The sequence below is a fragment of the Barbus barbus genome (genome assembly GCF_936440315.1).
Source record: "Barbus barbus genome assembly, chromosome: 7".
Taxonomy (NCBI): Eukaryota; Metazoa; Chordata; class Actinopteri; order Cypriniformes; family Cyprinidae; genus Barbus; species Barbus barbus.
In genome coordinates this window covers 20871842-20889569 of record NC_136735.1, presented here as the reverse complement: position 1 = coordinate 20889569, position 17728 = coordinate 20871842, and the positions used below count along the sequence as shown (strand labels likewise).

At 37.3% G+C, this 17728-nt stretch overlaps 1 protein-coding gene across 3 annotated transcripts in view; it reads left to right on the top strand.

The window, feature by feature from the left end:
* The first annotated feature begins 1338 nt into the window (after positions 1-1338).
* Positions 1339-17728, top strand: part of LOC306872818 (mitogen-activated protein kinase kinase kinase kinase 4-like) — an 88004-nt gene continuing 71614 nt past the window's right edge. For 2 of the 3 annotated variants that reach the window (XM_079421675.1, XM_079421676.1), the window contains exons 1-2: positions 1339-1612; positions 1927-1992. In XM_079421675.1, coding sequence (XP_079277801.1) covers positions 1556-1612; positions 1927-1992 — 123 coding nt within the window. In that variant the 5' untranslated portion in view covers positions 1339-1555. The remainder of the gene's footprint in view (positions 1613-1926; positions 1993-17728) is intronic. The other variant, XM_079421674.1, reaches the window with a different exon arrangement.

The following is a 17728-nucleotide window of genomic DNA, read 5'->3' as shown; positions in this document are numbered from 1 at the left end:
TTTTTCTCTCACCATCCCTACTGTTTTTTGACAAACACCAAGTTCGTGTGGTAATTTAATTGCCGCCCGAATTCTGAGTTTAGGAGAAGAAATCGATTCAAAATTCAGCGTTTAAACCCTTTTTGAACACTCCCGAACACCGTACGGTAACTGTTGTACTTCGGTGTAATTTGCATACATATTTATTTCTGAAATGCTGGAAAGTATAAAGGAACAATACTTCATAACCGCTCAACCACAGCAAGTGAGAGCAGAAAGAGAAGAAAAGCACGTAAACATTCGAAATGGGTCTTTATTATGGTAGCAGCAGGTATGCAATACAAATTTAAAACGTATTATAAAGGAACTATAGTGCGTATTTTCCCATTTTTAAACAGGAGATTTATAATCAAATAATAAATAGGATTATACATTATAAAATATGATTGGATTTTACATAAGTATTTTTAAATACATTTTACACAATAATAAGAATAAATTTGTAAATAAAATTCATTTTATTTACAGCACACAATCACGTGACTGGCCACGTGAGCAGCGCGTTCCCGTCTTCCCGTAGGATCACAGAACTCTCTCCTCCACTGTGAATAAATCCCCGTCCGAATCCATGAGTTTTATCACTGAGGTGATATGTAACAACATTTTTACAGACGTCCATATGAGAAATAATTACCGTCCGAATCGGACTTTAGTCTGTAACATTATTTCAAGAACAGAAACCTGATTACCCTACATATATTCTCAACAATCTTGTAATCACGTATTTAGTTAAATTATTATTAATTTATTATAATTAAATTATTATTTGGTTCATTATTGTTATTAACATTTTATCAAAGTGAAAAAAAGAGTTTTAAATAATATCGTTTGTGTGTACTTTGTGTAACTAGTTGATTTCGAGGGAGGACCCGATTTCTCACGACACCCACTTCCTGTGTTTAGCTCTAGAAAGTAATACGATTCACTTTGAATCAATGAATCGATTCGGTCTTGTGACGGTTAAAAAAACGGTCCACAAACTGACCCACCTATTCTTTTGAGCTATCAAAAGTGAGAGCCTATAACATTTTACTTTCATTGTGTTGTTACGGTTGAGTCCAAGGCTGTGTTGTTTATTTTTATAGACACCATTGTTAATAACTGTTAGCAGTATTGATCCCATTATTATTAATAAAGTAGGCCTACGCATCAGTAATGTTGAATGTGAAATTATTATAAATATAATGCATATGGTTCCCACGTCACCGTTTAACTACAAAACAAATTAATGTAAGCTAGATTTCAGTGGGGTGATTTAGAAACGGCTTGCGATCGGTTCCACCGAGTCCTAAAAAAAGAACCGTTTAAAATGATTCACTGGCGAATCGGACATTTCTGCAGGGTATAGCTACTGCTCCAATCCCGTCGAACTCAACACGAACTAACAGCGTGTGTCCTGCACTAGAGAAATGTTGCTATTGTAAACAAAACGGAGACAGGTGTGTAGTTACGGCCGACAGCGTGAAGAGTGGGAGTGAATAGTATTGTTACAGCAAATATATTATACAAATGAAAGATGGCGAACGACTCTCCAGCGAAAAGTCTTGTAGACATAGACCTTTCTTCACTACGGGTGAGTAACGTTAGCCTGTACCGACTACATTAGCTTGTTTTCATTGTCTTTTGCAGTAGATACCGATGATTTCAGAATCCACGAACGTATCGTAGTCTTTGTTTAAACGAGAGAAAGCGTTAAAACCATAATATTAATTTACGTTATGTGGAATGGCTATCGCTTAAGAGTTTCGATCTTTCCTTTGTTTGAATTCCACTAGCATACGTGTTAAATACATAGCATGGAGAGCTTTATTTGTTAAATACATTGTTTGTTTTGTTTTAATTTACATAGTTTCGCAGTTTTTATTCTTACCTTTTGTTTTTCTCTAGGACCCAGCCGGGATTTTTGAACTGGTCGAAGTGGTTGGAAATGGTACATATGGTCAAGTATTCAAGGTTGGTTTTTAAATATAACTTTAAATGAATGTTTTTAAAAAGCTGTTATTATATCGAAAAGGAACGATAAAATGTGTTCTTCAAAGCTAAGGGCTGGTTTAAGAACATAGCATGGAGTACTATCGAGCACACTTGTGGAAGCTGTAACTTCTTTGTCAATGATTTTACTTTGCAGTTGTGTTTGGGATCGGAGGATTTCAGGGCCCACGCGGGTCTTTAAAAATCTTTAATTCCGTTTCAAATGAAAATATATTAAAGTAACAAGAGTCTTTATTATCATAAATGGTATAAGTTCCAAAAATCTTAAAGAGATCTAATTTTGGGGCTGAAAAACAGGAATCGTGAAGTGTCCTATATGACTTAAACTTCAAAAGGCTATGATTGAATTATATTTAATATAAGTACTGCACGTTTCAATTCAAAATGCAGTGCTGTTGCGAGTTCTACGGCAGGTGTGTCCAAACTAGGTCCTGGAGGGCCGGTGTCTTGCAGAGTTTAGCTCCAACTTACCTCAACACACCTGCTTGGAAGTTTCTAGTATGCCTATAGTAAGACTTTGATTAGCTAGTTCAGGTGTGTTTAATCAGAGTTGTAGCTAAACTCTGCAGGACAGTGGCCCTTCAGGACCGAGTTTGGACACAAGAATGTATTAATTTTTATTCTTGTGCTGAACACAAAAGAAGGTATTTTGAAGAATTTGGGTAACCAAACAGTTGCTGGTCCTCAGTGATTTCTATTTTCTTTTTTCCCCTACTGTCAAAGTCACTGTTTACTTTCACTTTAGACATGACTGTGTTTATATGTAAACCTTGTGTGTTTTTAGAGCAGTCAGACTATAACTAAGATAACTAAGTAATCGTGCTGTCTGACCGTCCTTTTAGTGTACGCGTGCTTTAAGTGTAAGTGTTTTGAATAAGCGGATGTCAGAAAAACACGTGAATGAAATGTTTAAGCACGTGTTGAAATGCAAGGCTTTAAACTAAAGCACACGCCAATAATGTACTTTTGTGATTGCAAATGAGTGCAGTGTCTCGTGAGTGTAACCGCTGAATCAACATTTAATGTGAATGTGACTCGTGAGTTGGAGACTCGGTTGGAGCTGGAGCCGGGAGACATAGTAAATACAACGCATTGCTTGAGGTAGATGTTTTTTTGTCAGTAAATGTTTCATTATATTACTGATGTTGCCTCCTTTGTTCACTATTGTACACTACTGCATATAGCCTAGTAGGGGTGTGCGATATTGAAAAAAAAAAATCTCTTTTTTTTTTTTCTTTTTTCGATAATGATAATTAGACGATATTTTGCAGAGTGTGTTATTGTGCTGATATCTGACTACGGTGGACAGCTGCAGTTTTTGATATTATTCATATTCTGTGTGGTCAGTTCACATCAGTGATTAATCTTTTCATTTAAGTTTAAATTGATTTTTACCTTTAATAAAGCAATTTTTTTCTAATAGTGTACATCTTTTGAGTCAAATTGTTAGTTAATCAGTCAATTAAGATAATTCACATTTAAGCTGTTACCAAATAAATGAAACCAGTATCATCAAAATTAATCTTTGCAGAAGTTGCATCTGAAGTAGATGTATTTACACACTATTTAATGCAGCTCAGAGGGACATGGAGTGCTTTAACCAGTTAGAAATGCATAATTTTTTGAACATTTTAAACATAAAACATTGAATACTGATATTTAAAATTATTTTAAAAATGAAAATAGACTTTAAATGTGAAAATAAAACCACCAGTAGGTGGCAGAAAGTCACTCTTAATAAGTGAGTCAATATTGCGACTGAACCGAATCTTTAACATGTTGCTCAGAGACGCAAAACAGTGCTGTAGTTGTTTGGAATTATTTTTGTCTGTGAAAAAACAGCCAATATGGTGTCTAAAACGTAAGTCTCTTAATATTAACTTATTGTTTATTGAACTGTTGTATAAAATCAATATCACATTTGTAATCATGCTTATTTTTGAAGAAGAAATGACATGAAACATAAATATATACATTTTCTGCCCCCATATCTTGAATTTTGCGATCATTCTTAATGCATTTTAATAGACTGAATCATGCAGTGAAAGAACACACTCTAAATGCGCACGTGCATTGTTCACCACGTAGGCTAATGTAAGCGTGCACTCCGTAGGTGTTTTGTTTGGTTTTTGCAAAATACTCGATATTGTCAAATTGCACATTGTTAAAACAACAATTACGATATTATCGCAGACGATATATATCGCACACCCCTATAGCCTATTGCATCTGACACTGGTGTCGCTTAGTTTTGTAACGCGAGCCCACACTTTTGAACGTTTCATTCTTGCCGCCACTGATTGCACGCAAACACACCGCATATGCACATGGATAACACATGCATGTCTAGCAAACGTCGGCCACATAATTCAGTGAAGAAAAATGTCAAGCAGCAGCTTCTAATTCGTCATTAACATTGAAGTATACGGAGATAAAACAACGCAAGTATTGATAACAGTATTGTTTGTCATGAGGCTTATCGGTAGTCCGGGTACTGACCCAATTACGTACCGGTCCATAAAAATACCAGTTCTCAGTACCCATCCCTACCGGTGTGTAAAACTCTCGGACGTATTTTAAAGAATCTGCCGTGAACTTTAAATATTTCACATACTTTTGAAAATCCAGCATTTATTTGATCCTGATAAGCTTTTGTCATCACAGTTTTAAACACAACGGCTTTTTATTCTTTTGTAAGGGGGTTTGGCGCCACACACACGTCTCCCATAAATCCTGTATAATTCATCCAATCCGACGACGACTTTGAAACTCCTGAAGTGTTTCCACTTTTGTGTCATATGCATCAGACGTTCAGCCAACGTTCTGTGGTCGTGACATCTGAAGCTGAGACTCTCATGGTGGTTTCAGTTATGTATCGCTGCAATCTGGATAACCCCGAGTGGGTGGGACTTACGCCGCTAGAAGGCTGGACTTTGCAAATAGGCGGGGCTCGTGCGCTGTAAATGACGGTGGCAGGTAGCGACAGAAAAATAGAACAGCAATTGACTAGGGATCAGGGGCGGTTCTAGGATTTCATCTTTAGTGGGGCTTAGCCCTCAGAGAGACCATTAGATACAACGATACAAATTACCTAATTAAACAGTATTTTACTGAGCTTATGCAAACTGTATTACTGTGTGAAGTAATTGGACACAATTACCTAATAAAGTTACAGAAGTTACTTGTGATTTTCATGTTTTTCTTTTGTTGTTAGATTAACATTAGTAGCCTAATACGGCACACTAGTGTGCCGTGACAGGTTGTTGGGTGTGCCATAGAAAATTATCAAAAACTTCCTTATCTCTTTTATTTCATTATTATTATTTTAAATCAGTGCTGTTGGTCATCGTTATGTCTTTTTTGGGTACAAATATTTAACCAATGAAAAAGCGTTCAAAAGAGCTTGTGACTAAACCTCGTAACGCCATTGGATCCTCAAATTGTCAGTCAAACCTCATAACTCCACCCCGCCACCATTCAAAATGAAACGCCGCGACGCGCTGTTTGAATACCGATGTCTACTTCTTTGCAATGCAAGGGTAAAGAAAGAACTGATGTTTAAATAAGTACAGTGTTTCCTTTACTCAAGAAACACTGTCTATAGACAGGTTTCAACGGTAACATGCTCGCTTCTGTGACCCTAATTTAACTTCCGGTAGACTTCCAAATAGAAGTCCCTATAGTGTAGATTATTTTTGATAACAAGCAAAATATGTTTGCTGCGTAAATCAGACAGACTTTCAAATTCATTCTCTGCCAGCAGGAGGTGCTTTAAAACGGGAGAAATGGAGGTTTCCCCGGTAACAGCTGTACACAAAGCAGCGCTAAGCTTACAAACATTGCTTTATCAGGCACAACAGTAGCCGCGATGAATAACCTCTTTACTCTGTTTATGTTGGGCGTCTCCATGTGCAAGCGGCTCACGTGGATATTTACATATGAATGGTGAGAGCCACGAGGGGGCGGGATCGCATTAGAGATAATGAGTTAGACTGGACATACTGAACATCGTGTTGGTTTCATACGGATTACTTCATCACAGAATGTTTGTTTTCGATAAGACTTAGGCTAAACGTACCAATTAAGCTCACCAAAATCTACATTGAGGCATTTTTAGTGCACAAGATATTGGTTTCAGTACACAAAGTTAAGTTAAAATAAAATATTAATCTCTCACACAAAAATATTTAAATTTATTTTAAATGGAAAAAAAGCATTTCAATTAAGATAATACATCACTGAATTCAAAAAGTCTGGCTGTGCTTAATGGGTAAATTTTTGTACCCTTTAAGCACACCCCTGTTCCCATTAAAGGATTAGTTCACTTTTAAAAAAACTTTTGCTGATAATTTACTCACCCCCATGTCATCCAAGATGTCCATGTCTTTCTTTCTTCAGTCGAAAAGAAATTAAGGTTTTTGATGAAAACATTTCTCCATATAATGAACTTCAATGGGACCCAAACGGTTCAAGGTCAAAATGACAGTTTCAGTGCAGCTTCAAAGGGCTTTAAACGATACCAGACGATGAATAAGGGTCTTATCTAGCAAAACGATCGGTCATTTCAAAAATAAATAAAAAAGTTTAAGTTTTATAAGCACAAATGCTCGCCTTGCTCTGTTCTGTGATGCGTGTTCGTGACGTCACGTAATACGCAATGCCGTGGAAAAGGTCACGGTTGAGGTAGGCGGAAGTACCGAGTCAGTAGGCTTTTTAATATTAAAACACCCAGGTTACGCACACGAAATGGGCATTTTAAACGATAAACTGACACAAAGACATTTGAATATGTGTATTAGGGATGCGCGGTATACCGATACTGGAAAAATACCGGTATATATTATATTTCAAACGGTACAATATCATAATTTTGCTCAATTCGGTATTTCATACGCTGCTGTTGCAACATGCACCTGTAGGTGGCAGTGCTTCCCAAATTGCTGCGCAACCGGTAAATGTGACAACAGAACAACGCGATGGATCAAACAGATGAAACTCAGCGCACCCAAAATTTATAAATAAAGAGAACAGTAGAACTGAAATATGGCATTATTTTGGATGAAAAACAGATGACAAAGGTGAAGGAACTGACCTTATTGCACCTGCATGCAAGCGTTGCTATAGGCCTAAATCATGTTGCCACAGGAACACATCAAATCTTTTTAAGTATTTGTCGCTTGCTCATCCTGATCTTTTCAAAGAATTTAGAGATCGACAGGTGAGTGCATCATTCATAAATTCAGATTTGATTTGACCTTTTATTTACATCTGATCAACGCACATTCAGATGTAATACAGTAAGCGCAAACGTGCATGTGAGACACGCTAGAATCATCAATGAAGTTTTGGTCACGTAATACATGCACTTGCATTTCATACAATCAAATTTTAATTGGATATGAATTGAGCAAGAGTTTGCTATATTAATTTTAGTATCAATGATATGAAGGGAATGTTTCTGACGCGCTGCTGACCGCTAATATGAAGCAAGTGAGAGAGTGAGATTTATATTTAATGCTTTTTCTTTGGTTGAGTCTGACATCTGAAAACAATGTGAGAGAGAGAAATAATAACATGATTTTGAATATTACTTTGACAGTTAGAATAACACTTTACAATAAAGCAACATTTGTTGCATCAATTGTGCAACTTCAGTGCTATTTTTTTTTCTTCAAACTTCTTCAAAATGAAACCTATGTTTCCGGTAGTTTTTTTTTTTTTTTTTTTTAGGAGACATTTAGTTGGCACTGTGTTTGCACTGAAAAGATAAGATTTTAATATATTTTCATCTTATTACTTCAGTTAGCCTATTTATTTATTTTCTCCAACATCAAAATGTAACCTATGTTCCCTTTTGGTTTTTTGTTACAGTTTGATACAAAGGTATTAACATATGAATTTTTATTATTATTAATAATATATATTTTTTTAATTCACTCAACTTTTGAGGCTGGTTATTTGTCACCTATGGTATCGATTTAGTATCGATACCGAGGTACTACATTCTGGTATCATACCGAAGCCAAAATTATGGTATCGAGCCATCCCTAATGTGCATATGGTCCTCCTTCCGCACATTTGTAAACACTGACTCGGTACTTCCGCCTAAGTCAACCGTGACCTTTTCCCCGTCATTGCGTATTACGTGACGTCACGAACGCGCATCACAGAACAGAGCAAGGCGAGCATTTGTGCTTATAAAACTTAAACTTTTTTTATTTATTTTTGAAATGACAGATCGTTTTGCTAGATAAGACCCTTATTCATCGTCTGGTATCGTTTAAAGCCCTTTGAAGCTGCACTGAAACTGTCATTTTGACCTTGAACCGTTTGGGTCCCATTGAAGTTCATTATATGGAGAAATGTTTTCATCAAAAACCTTAATTTCTTTTCGACTGAAGAAAGAAAGACATGGACATCTTGGATGACATGGGGGTGAGTAAATTATCAGCAAAAGTTTTTTTAAAAGTGAACTAATCCTTTAAGCTCACATCATATTTTATTTAAAATTCTTGCTTATTTTAATAATTGTAAAAATATATTTTTTGAAGGTACAGTCAATCACAAAAAAAAAGCAGAACACTAAAATCAAGCAACAAGGCATTCAAGTCGATCAGTTATATATTCATAATGAAGTGTCATCTAAACACATTGAAATATCTAGACTAGTCCATGTTCAGCTAAGTAATATTCAAAAATAAAATAAAACAAACCAATAAAACTTTTCATTCGTGGGGATGAACACAGAAACTAGCCTCATTATGAAACCTCTTTTTAAATGGATATAATCTTATCTAAAGTCTCTTATGGCTGGAATACACTACAAGATTTTTGCCCCGATTTTCCACAGATTTACAGTCTGGAGAAGTTGATGCTAGTTACCAAAGATTAGAGCCAGTCTGTAGATTTGAGTTGAAAGAATCCATAGCAAATCGATTAACTTAACTTAAAGTGACAACCATCAGTTAATATTTAAAGTCTGTTTCTGAAGTATTTACATAGACGTTCAGTGTGGAAGAGCTTAAAGAGAGCACACTGAGCTTAATGGGAGCAGCAACAATTTTTTTTATAAATTTCATGCAATATTTATTAAAATGACAGGATTTTTGCTAAATAAATAGTCTAGGTCATGTATTAAGTTCATACATATTGTTAATAATAGTTGTTCATATTAAAATATCTATGAAATTATACTTTTTCTTATTGATGTCACACTGAAGCCTTGTGATTTTCATAGTAGTGCACCCTTTAAGCTCACCTCAAAATAATATGAAATCTTTCAAAATTTCAGCACTGTAAAACCACAGACCAGCAATAAACTGTCAATTTATAATATTATGGCTGTAAAAGTACAAGCCAGTAATGCGTGTGATTGAATATGTTAGCGTAGCACACAATCTTATAGAGCTAGTCAGCTAACTGTGTTCTGTAGCATCTGCGCTATGCTGCTAAAACTATCTTTTGGATCTAATGTAATTATTTCCCACATCCATGTTCAACGTTATAATATGCAAAAGTTTGAACATTAATCTCTTAATTTTACAATAACTACAGAAATTTACCCAAAATAAAGGCTTAAACATCTAAAAAATGCACATTTAAGGGGCTCACCTTTCACCAAAAGAGTTTAGACAGCTTTCAAAATGGCCACCAGACAGTGTGAACACATGGACAAACATATCTCAGTGTGCAATGGTCTGATTGACTTGAAATTATAGGACGTATATAGTAGGGCTGCCACTAACAACTATTTTTATTTCGATTAATCTATCGACTAATTTATCGATTAATCTAAACGATTAATTTCCCACAAGAAAAATGAACAATTTTACTTAATATTTTACTAAACCAAATGAAATCCAAATTTCTATGAAATCCTTTTTTTAAAGCAAAAGTAAAGCGCAACAGAGTGCAAGAAGCAAACGTCTATCTCATAGTCCAAATCACTGAAATCAAAGTTCAGTATTATAGTGTAAGAATGACAACATATCCACGTGTTCTAGTCTACTAATACTAAAATCAAAAACACTTTTTAAAGGAGTATTTACCAGAATTATTTACCAGAATTTATTTAGGTGAAAAATGTAAATGTGCAGTTAAAAAAACAAATTTAAATATAAAATCAATTAATTGGAGATGCTTTTGGTTATTAAAATTTAATGGAACCATTAAAATGGAATCCAGAAAAAAAAACAAAAAAACAGATAAAGATACGATTGTAAAACTTAATTAGGCTTTTTGATTAATAAAATTTTATTTAACCATTAAAACAGAGTATAGAAAAATTAATATGGAAAAAAATGAATTTGTAAATAAAACGGATTTCATAGGGCCCTATAATTATAATATTTTATTTTTTTGTAATAAAAATAGAAGTGAACAATAGCTTTTAAAATGACTTAAAATACATATATAATAGCGATGATGCAATAATTAGTTCAAATAAAGTATCAAAAGCAAGAAATCATATGGATTACGCATTACAACAAAGGCCTGCAGGGGGCACTGACGGCCTGATGATTGTTTTTACACATTACTGCGCAATCTAATCCTTGTTTAATATCGACCAAACACCATTTAATTAAAATGTCCACTTAATCTTTAACATTTGGCCACTTCTTTAGGACAGAAATGCTATAGCTACTGTAATTAAATGAATATGTGGACATCAAAATGTGTAAATCATAGACTGTAAAAAAAGATGGACTCCGCGTCTCCGCTTGCATATAATTATTTATTTAAATCATAGCTTTTGTGTATTCACAATTTTGCTTAATTATGATTTTTAAATGGGTTTAATATATCATGCAGGCTTGGAAAATAGTTTAAGAATGTGTTTTATGGATTCTCGTCTGTGAAATGCACCACTTCCGGTATTTTGCCGGTTAGTCGACGCGAGCAAAATGAAGTCGACGATTTTTAAAAATCGACTAGTCGGCTAAAATCGACGAATCGTGACAGCCCTAGTATATAGTAACAAACACACAAATTGGTTAAGACATCAAGTAGGATCATAAATTATTTTTTCTTTTTATAATCTGATCTCAAAAATGGAAGTGTGCTTAATAGGTACGTTTACCCTACTTCATTTAAAAGTAGACACTTCAAGGTTTCTATAGATATAACTCCCATGTTTGTTTGTTGAGTTTTCGCTGAGTTGGTTCATTTTAGTGACGTGTTTCAAAAAGCAGTTCCGGGAGACTGAGAAGACAAAGAGCGCACCCAGTTTGTTTTTGTTTTTGAATTGTGAGTGTACACAAAAAAAGTAGACACTTAACAGTTTCGATTGATGTAGAACACTTATATGTGTCACCAAAATCAACAGAGTAATTTTAGTGTCTTTTGTAGGGCCCTATGAAATCAGCTTTATTTTTCCCCAAATTCCATTTAATTTTTTTCTAAATTAATTTTCTGTTTAAATTTTTCTGGACTCTTTTTAAATGGTCAAATTAAATTGTATTAATCAAAAAGCATGTCTAATTAATTAAAATCATTAAACTTATACAATTTAACATTAATTTATTAAGTGTAACAAAAATGACATGTTTAGGGCCGTATTAAATGTTTTATTTTTTTCTCACCTTATGTTTTGTTACCAAATTCTGTGTTTTAGCATGTCTAATTATTTGAATGCATACAAAATTTTTTATTTATTCTTGCAGTAGCCTTATGAAATGTTTCCCCCCTCAGAAATTCTGTGTTGTGTATTTAAATTTTACTGGTTATCAGATGAAGGCATAAAACATTGATTTAATTTATATTTTACTGAATGAAAATTAAATATTTAAATTTTTGGATTTACTATTAAAATTAAAATATTTTGTGATTATTTCTTAAAAAAAATTAAGTTTTATTATTTTTCAACAGTAGTAGTAGTAGTAAGTAGTTGTTTGTAGTATTATGTACATTCTACTAAATAATAGTAATATAGCCTATTTCCGGCGCAATGTCTTTAAGTTAAACCGAACGTTTATTTTGATGGGTTGCCGTGAATACCTTTAAAGTTCTGTGTGTATATGATATGATGCTAGTTTTACTCAAATGAAATGGTAAAATGCTCGTGAAGTGACTCTCAGATCAGTGCTGGAGATGTACATGTATTTATGTCCTCATTAAAACGGCAGATGCTGCGCCGTGTATGTAACATTAGTAAACAAAACCGCGCATCTGCTCTATTCACACAGAGACGCGCAGAACATGCAGGATTCATATTTGAATCAACTTTTGCGGCTTAATATTTACAGATACTAGTCCATATCGTGATTTGATTTAAGTGTAATGACCTACTTTTCGTTAATTCATCCAAACTTTGACAAATTCCATGACATCCAAACACGGCGAATCAAACGTGTTAGCGTTTAGCTGCTATTTCAAATATGGCGGTCCAAGTTTCTGTTCGTCTTGTTGGTCACTGTAACCCTGCCCCCAGCCCTTGACGCAAGCGGTTCTTCCTTCTAGCCCAGCAATGTTTTGGTGCTACTTATGAACCGCTTTTACTGGTTTGGAGCTGGTGCTTTGGGTGCCGAAAAACAAAGAACCGGTTTGAAACTAGGCTCTGGCTCTGAACCAGCACTGGAACTGCCTTGGTGGAAAAGGGGTATGTGATGTGCACTAGAGCCCTGCGCGGGACTGTTTTCTTCATCCCGCTCCTGCCCGAATTTCTGACCATTACCGCCCGCTCCCGCAACGTGTGTGTTACACTCCCGCCCGCACCCGCAATATGTATGTCCACTCCCGCCGCATCCGCAAAACTCTGAGAATTTATTCCCGCACGATAATAGAGATGCATTGATTTTGTGTCTTCTCCCGTCCCGCAGGAAAAAAAAAAGTATTGTATTGCTATTATTAAAGAGATTCATGTTTGTTTCTTTCCCTGACCTGCATGTATTCTGACGCACTGGTAGGGAAGATGAATATAGCCTGGGCTATCGGGGACATCTAAAACGCTTAGGCTACCGCGCGTTTCTTTAGACTTCAAGTACTTTGATTTTGTTGACAATGACATCATGTCGTTAGGTTTCCTCCCGATCCCGCAGTGTTTTTTTTTTTTTAGCCGCCCATTCCCGCCCGCAGCAAAGTTCAAACCGCCCGCTCCCGCGAGATTTGCGTTGGGTCCCAATCCCAATGCAGCCCTCTAATGTGCACCCCCAGGAATTTAGTGCTGCTGAATCTCTCCACAGTCGAGCTGTCGATGGTCAGTGGGGGGTGGTCAACGGAGTTTCTCCTGAAGTCTATCACAACCTCCTTTGTCTTCCCCACACTGAGGGACCGATTGTTAGTGCCACACCATTCATCCAGCTGCGCCACTTCCTCTCTGTAGTGCGTTTCTTTGTTGTTGCTGATGAGACCTACCACTGTTGTGTCATCAGCAAACTTGATGATGTGGTTGGAGTAGGGTTGGACGATAAATCGATTTTATCGATTAACTCGAATGTGTAGTTTGTCGACTTGTTTGAATGAAAATCTTTTTTTCTAAAAAAAAAAAAAAAAAAAAAGACGTGTACTACAGAACTCCAATAAATACGAGATCGGAGATAAATATCAATACTTTCTCTCGCAGTTATATCATTAGGTAATCATAATTGCAGGCATCAGGGAGCCGCTATTATGCATGGCATTGAAACTGCTTTTGAATGCACAATGGCTTTTTAGTTTCACTTTCGAGATTGGCGATCGCACATACTCTGTTTTTACTATGGAGCGGCAGTAGCCTACTTGCCACACATTTTACAAGATCAGATGTTTGTCATGGTGCTCATGATCTGCAAATCATTCGTCATCGTCCTCGTTCATCTCTCCTTACTCTATGTGGTAGGCTAAGTGAAATTTTATGTTCTGTAATGCTGTTCTGTTTCCCATACATTGATTTATTTGTGGCGGCCTGCCACAATATCAAAACTGACCGCCACAAAAAAAAAAAAAAAATATATATATATATATATATATATATATATATATATATATATATATATATATATATATATATATATATATATATATATATATATATATATATATATATATATATTTTTTTTTTAAAAAGCTTTGACTTCGTTGAATAAGCAAGCGCTGCACGTTTCAGAATCGAATCACGGTGTGGGTGTCTTTATATCACTGCATTTCTGAAGGAAACAGACTGTCTTCAGAAAATTTTGGATTAGACACTCCTCCGTAAAGTTAGAACTTTTGAACAATTTCTTTGTCATCTGCAGATTGATTTTAAGTAGGGGGGGAGAAATCAATTTAAATCGTAAATCGGACTTTTTGTGAAAAAATCAGATTTTCTTTTTTCAGGCAATATCGCCCAGCCCTAGGTTGGAACTGAACTTGGCAGTGCAGTCGTGGGTCAGCAGTGTGAAGAGCAGCAGGCTGAGCACACAGCCTTGTGGGGCACCTGTGCTCAGTGTGGTAGTGCTCGAGGTGTTGTGGCCGACACGGACTGACTGAGGTCTTCCGGTTAGAAAGTCCAGGATCCAATTACAAAGGGAATTGTTAAGGCCCAGCAGGTTTAGTTTTTTTATGAGCTGTTGTGGGATTATTGTGTTGAATGCCGAGCTGAAGTCAATGAACAGCATTCTAACATAGGAGTCTTTATCTTCTAGGTGGGTAAGAGCAAGGTGGAGGAAATTGCATTGTCCATAGAGCGGTTTGGACGGTATGCAAACTGGAGCGGGTCGAGTGTGTTGGGGAGGCTGGTTTTGATGTTGTGCATGACTAACCTCTCAAAGCACTTCATCATGATTGGAGTCAGTGCTATGGGACGGTACTCATTTAGACAGGACACAGGTGATTTCTTTGGTACCGGTATGATTGTTGTGGATTTGAGACATGTGGGGACGACTGCCTGGCTCAGCGAGGTGTTGAAGATATCTGTAAGCACATCTGTCAGCTGTGCAGCACAGTCTCTCAGAACACGGCCAGGTATGTTGTCAGGACCCGCAGGCTTGCGTGGGTTAATCCTAGATAGGGTCTTCCTTACGTCGGCTGGAGACAGACAGAGCACCCGGTCGTTGGGAGGTGTGGGCAGTTTTTGTGCAGGTGTGTCATTCTGCATTTCAAACCGTGAATAAAAGTGGTTGAGTGCATCGGGGAGGGATGTGTCATCATCACAGGCCTGTGGCGGGGGCTTGTAGTCCGTGATGGTCTGAATGGCTTGCCACAGGCTCCATGTGTCTCTGCTGTCTGTGAAGAGATTGTTGATTTTTTTTGAGCATATGACCGTTTTGCATTTTTAATGCCACAGGACAGATTGGCTCTTTCTGTTTTGAGGGCTGCTTTATCTCCTGATCTGAATGCTTCATCTCTGGTTTTTAGCAGCCCACAAACCTCTGCTGTCGTCCATGGCTTCTGGTTTGCACGTGTAGTGATGGTCTTGGTGACTGTCACATCAGTGCACTTTTTGATGTAAGCAGTCAACAGTTTCAGTGTATTCATGCAGGTCTGTGTGGTTGTTGTAGGTGGCTGCCTCTTTAAACATGTTCCAGTCTGTGCACTGAAAACAGTCCTGTAGTGTTGAGGTAGCATCATTTGGACAAATTGTAATGAGTTTTTGAACCGGTTTGAGAACTGGTCTGTATGCTGGGATTAGCATAACAGAGATGTGGTCCGAGTACCCGAGGCGGGGGCGGAGGCGGGGTACAGCCTTGTAAGCGTTCTTTACTGTTGTGTAAACAAAGTCCAGTGTGTTGTTTCCCCTTGTTGCAAAGTTCATATGTTGGTAGAACTTTGGCAAAACTGTCTTTAAGTTTGCGTGGTTGACGTCACCGGCGATGATGAAAAAGCCGTCGGGGTTTTTTGTTTATTGTTCACTGATGGCGCGATACAGTTCACGAAGCGCGTCTTTAGCGTTTGCACACGGGGGAATGTAAATCGCGACAATAACAATGGCCGTGAACTCCCGTGGCAGATAGAACGGTTGACACAAACAAACTCCACCAGCGATGAACAGTGTTTTGATAATACCGCAGCATTGTTACACCAGTCTTTGTTGATATACACACACAAGCCACCTCTGCGGGTCTTACCAGATTGTGATGAATCTCTATCCGCTCGGTAGCTGGTTAGCCCGTGCTGCTGAATGGCGGAGTCCGGGATGTTGTCGTTTAGCCATGTTTCGGTGAAATCAAACACACAACAATCCCTTGCCTCATGCTGTGTGAGTTGAGTTGAATTATGTCCAGTTTGTTTTCCAGAGAGCGAACGTTTGAGAGCATGAGTGTTGGAAGAGCCGGTCTTGTGGGGTCAGTAGGCGAGGCCGCATTCTCGAGGTCCGGCTCCAGCAGTAAACAAAGGCCTCGTAGCTTCTCAGTAGCCGCCGCCGAAAGTTGGTGTTTGTACGCGTTGCCGATATCCAAAAGGCTTTGGCGATCATATGTGTTTTGGAGAGATTTCCTTGCGAGTTAGCGGTAATTTTATACTATTTGGAGACAAACAGACAACATTAAAAGACAAAAGCACCGTCTTTGGGACCCGGAGCAGCCGCTGCGTCTGACCGCGCTGCCATCTTGGATCATTTTCATTGTTTAGTTAACCTGACCCACATGCGTGGTGACTGTTAATTAGGGTAAAGGTATCTATTAAGCCAGGGGTGCCCAATCCTGCACCTGGCGATCGACTTTGATTAGAGTTGGAGCTGAACTTTGCAGGACAGTCGATTGCCAGGAGCAGGATTGGGCACCCCTGTATTAAGCTCACATATCCATTAAGCACACTACCATTTTTTATTTTTACTCGGATTATAAAAAGAAAAAATAATGTATTATCATTGATGTCTTAAACAATTGATGTGTTTACTACATACCTCCTGTAATTTCAAGTCAATCAGACCATTGCAAGCTGAGATACGAGTATCAATGTGTTCACACTGTCTGGTGGCCATTTTGAAAGCTGTCTGAAAGCTTTCACCAAAAGAGGAGCCAATGTCTGGTAGCCAATGTTGACATTTGAAATCACCAAAACAAACACCAACTACCCCAAAAGGGTCTCGCCCCTATTTTGATAGTTCCACCCCACACATATGTACGACAACGATTGGTTCTGTGAAACGAAGCAAAATCAGTGATGCTGTCTACTCTGGATGCCGTGCCATTAAACCAAAAATCCCCTTCAGTAAACTGCTGCCGCGTTCTGTTTATGACGTTCCCCACGACACTGTCCTGGACACTGTCCTGTCGCATCCGGTGTAGACTAGGGCTGTATACCTTGGAGAACCTGGCGATACGATACATACCTCGATACACAGGTCACGATTCGATACGTACCTCGATACAGAGCTGTCTCGATACGATTTGATACAATGTGACACGATTCGATACGATTCAATAAAAATACATGGGCCAGAGCCAATTAGTTAATGCTGAACACATTTACTCAACAAACAGAACTCTGCATTTTTCTTCAATTTATTGAAGACAAAAGTGCATTATAACAAAGTGCATTTTGCTTAAATATTTGCAACTTTAAGTGCTCTGATTAATTGTACACAAATTGTATTAATCTGGAAATTACCACAAGTCAACATTTAACTTTCCAAGGGTACAGTCTGAGCTCACACAAGCACAAAATCTTCTTCTTATTATTCTTAACTTCTTATTAAATCTTCTTATAATTATTTTTTGTGACACCATGTACTGCCATAACATATTTCACTATGAAATCGCTTAAATGCTACATCTTGCTTTAACATTTTCCATGAGTT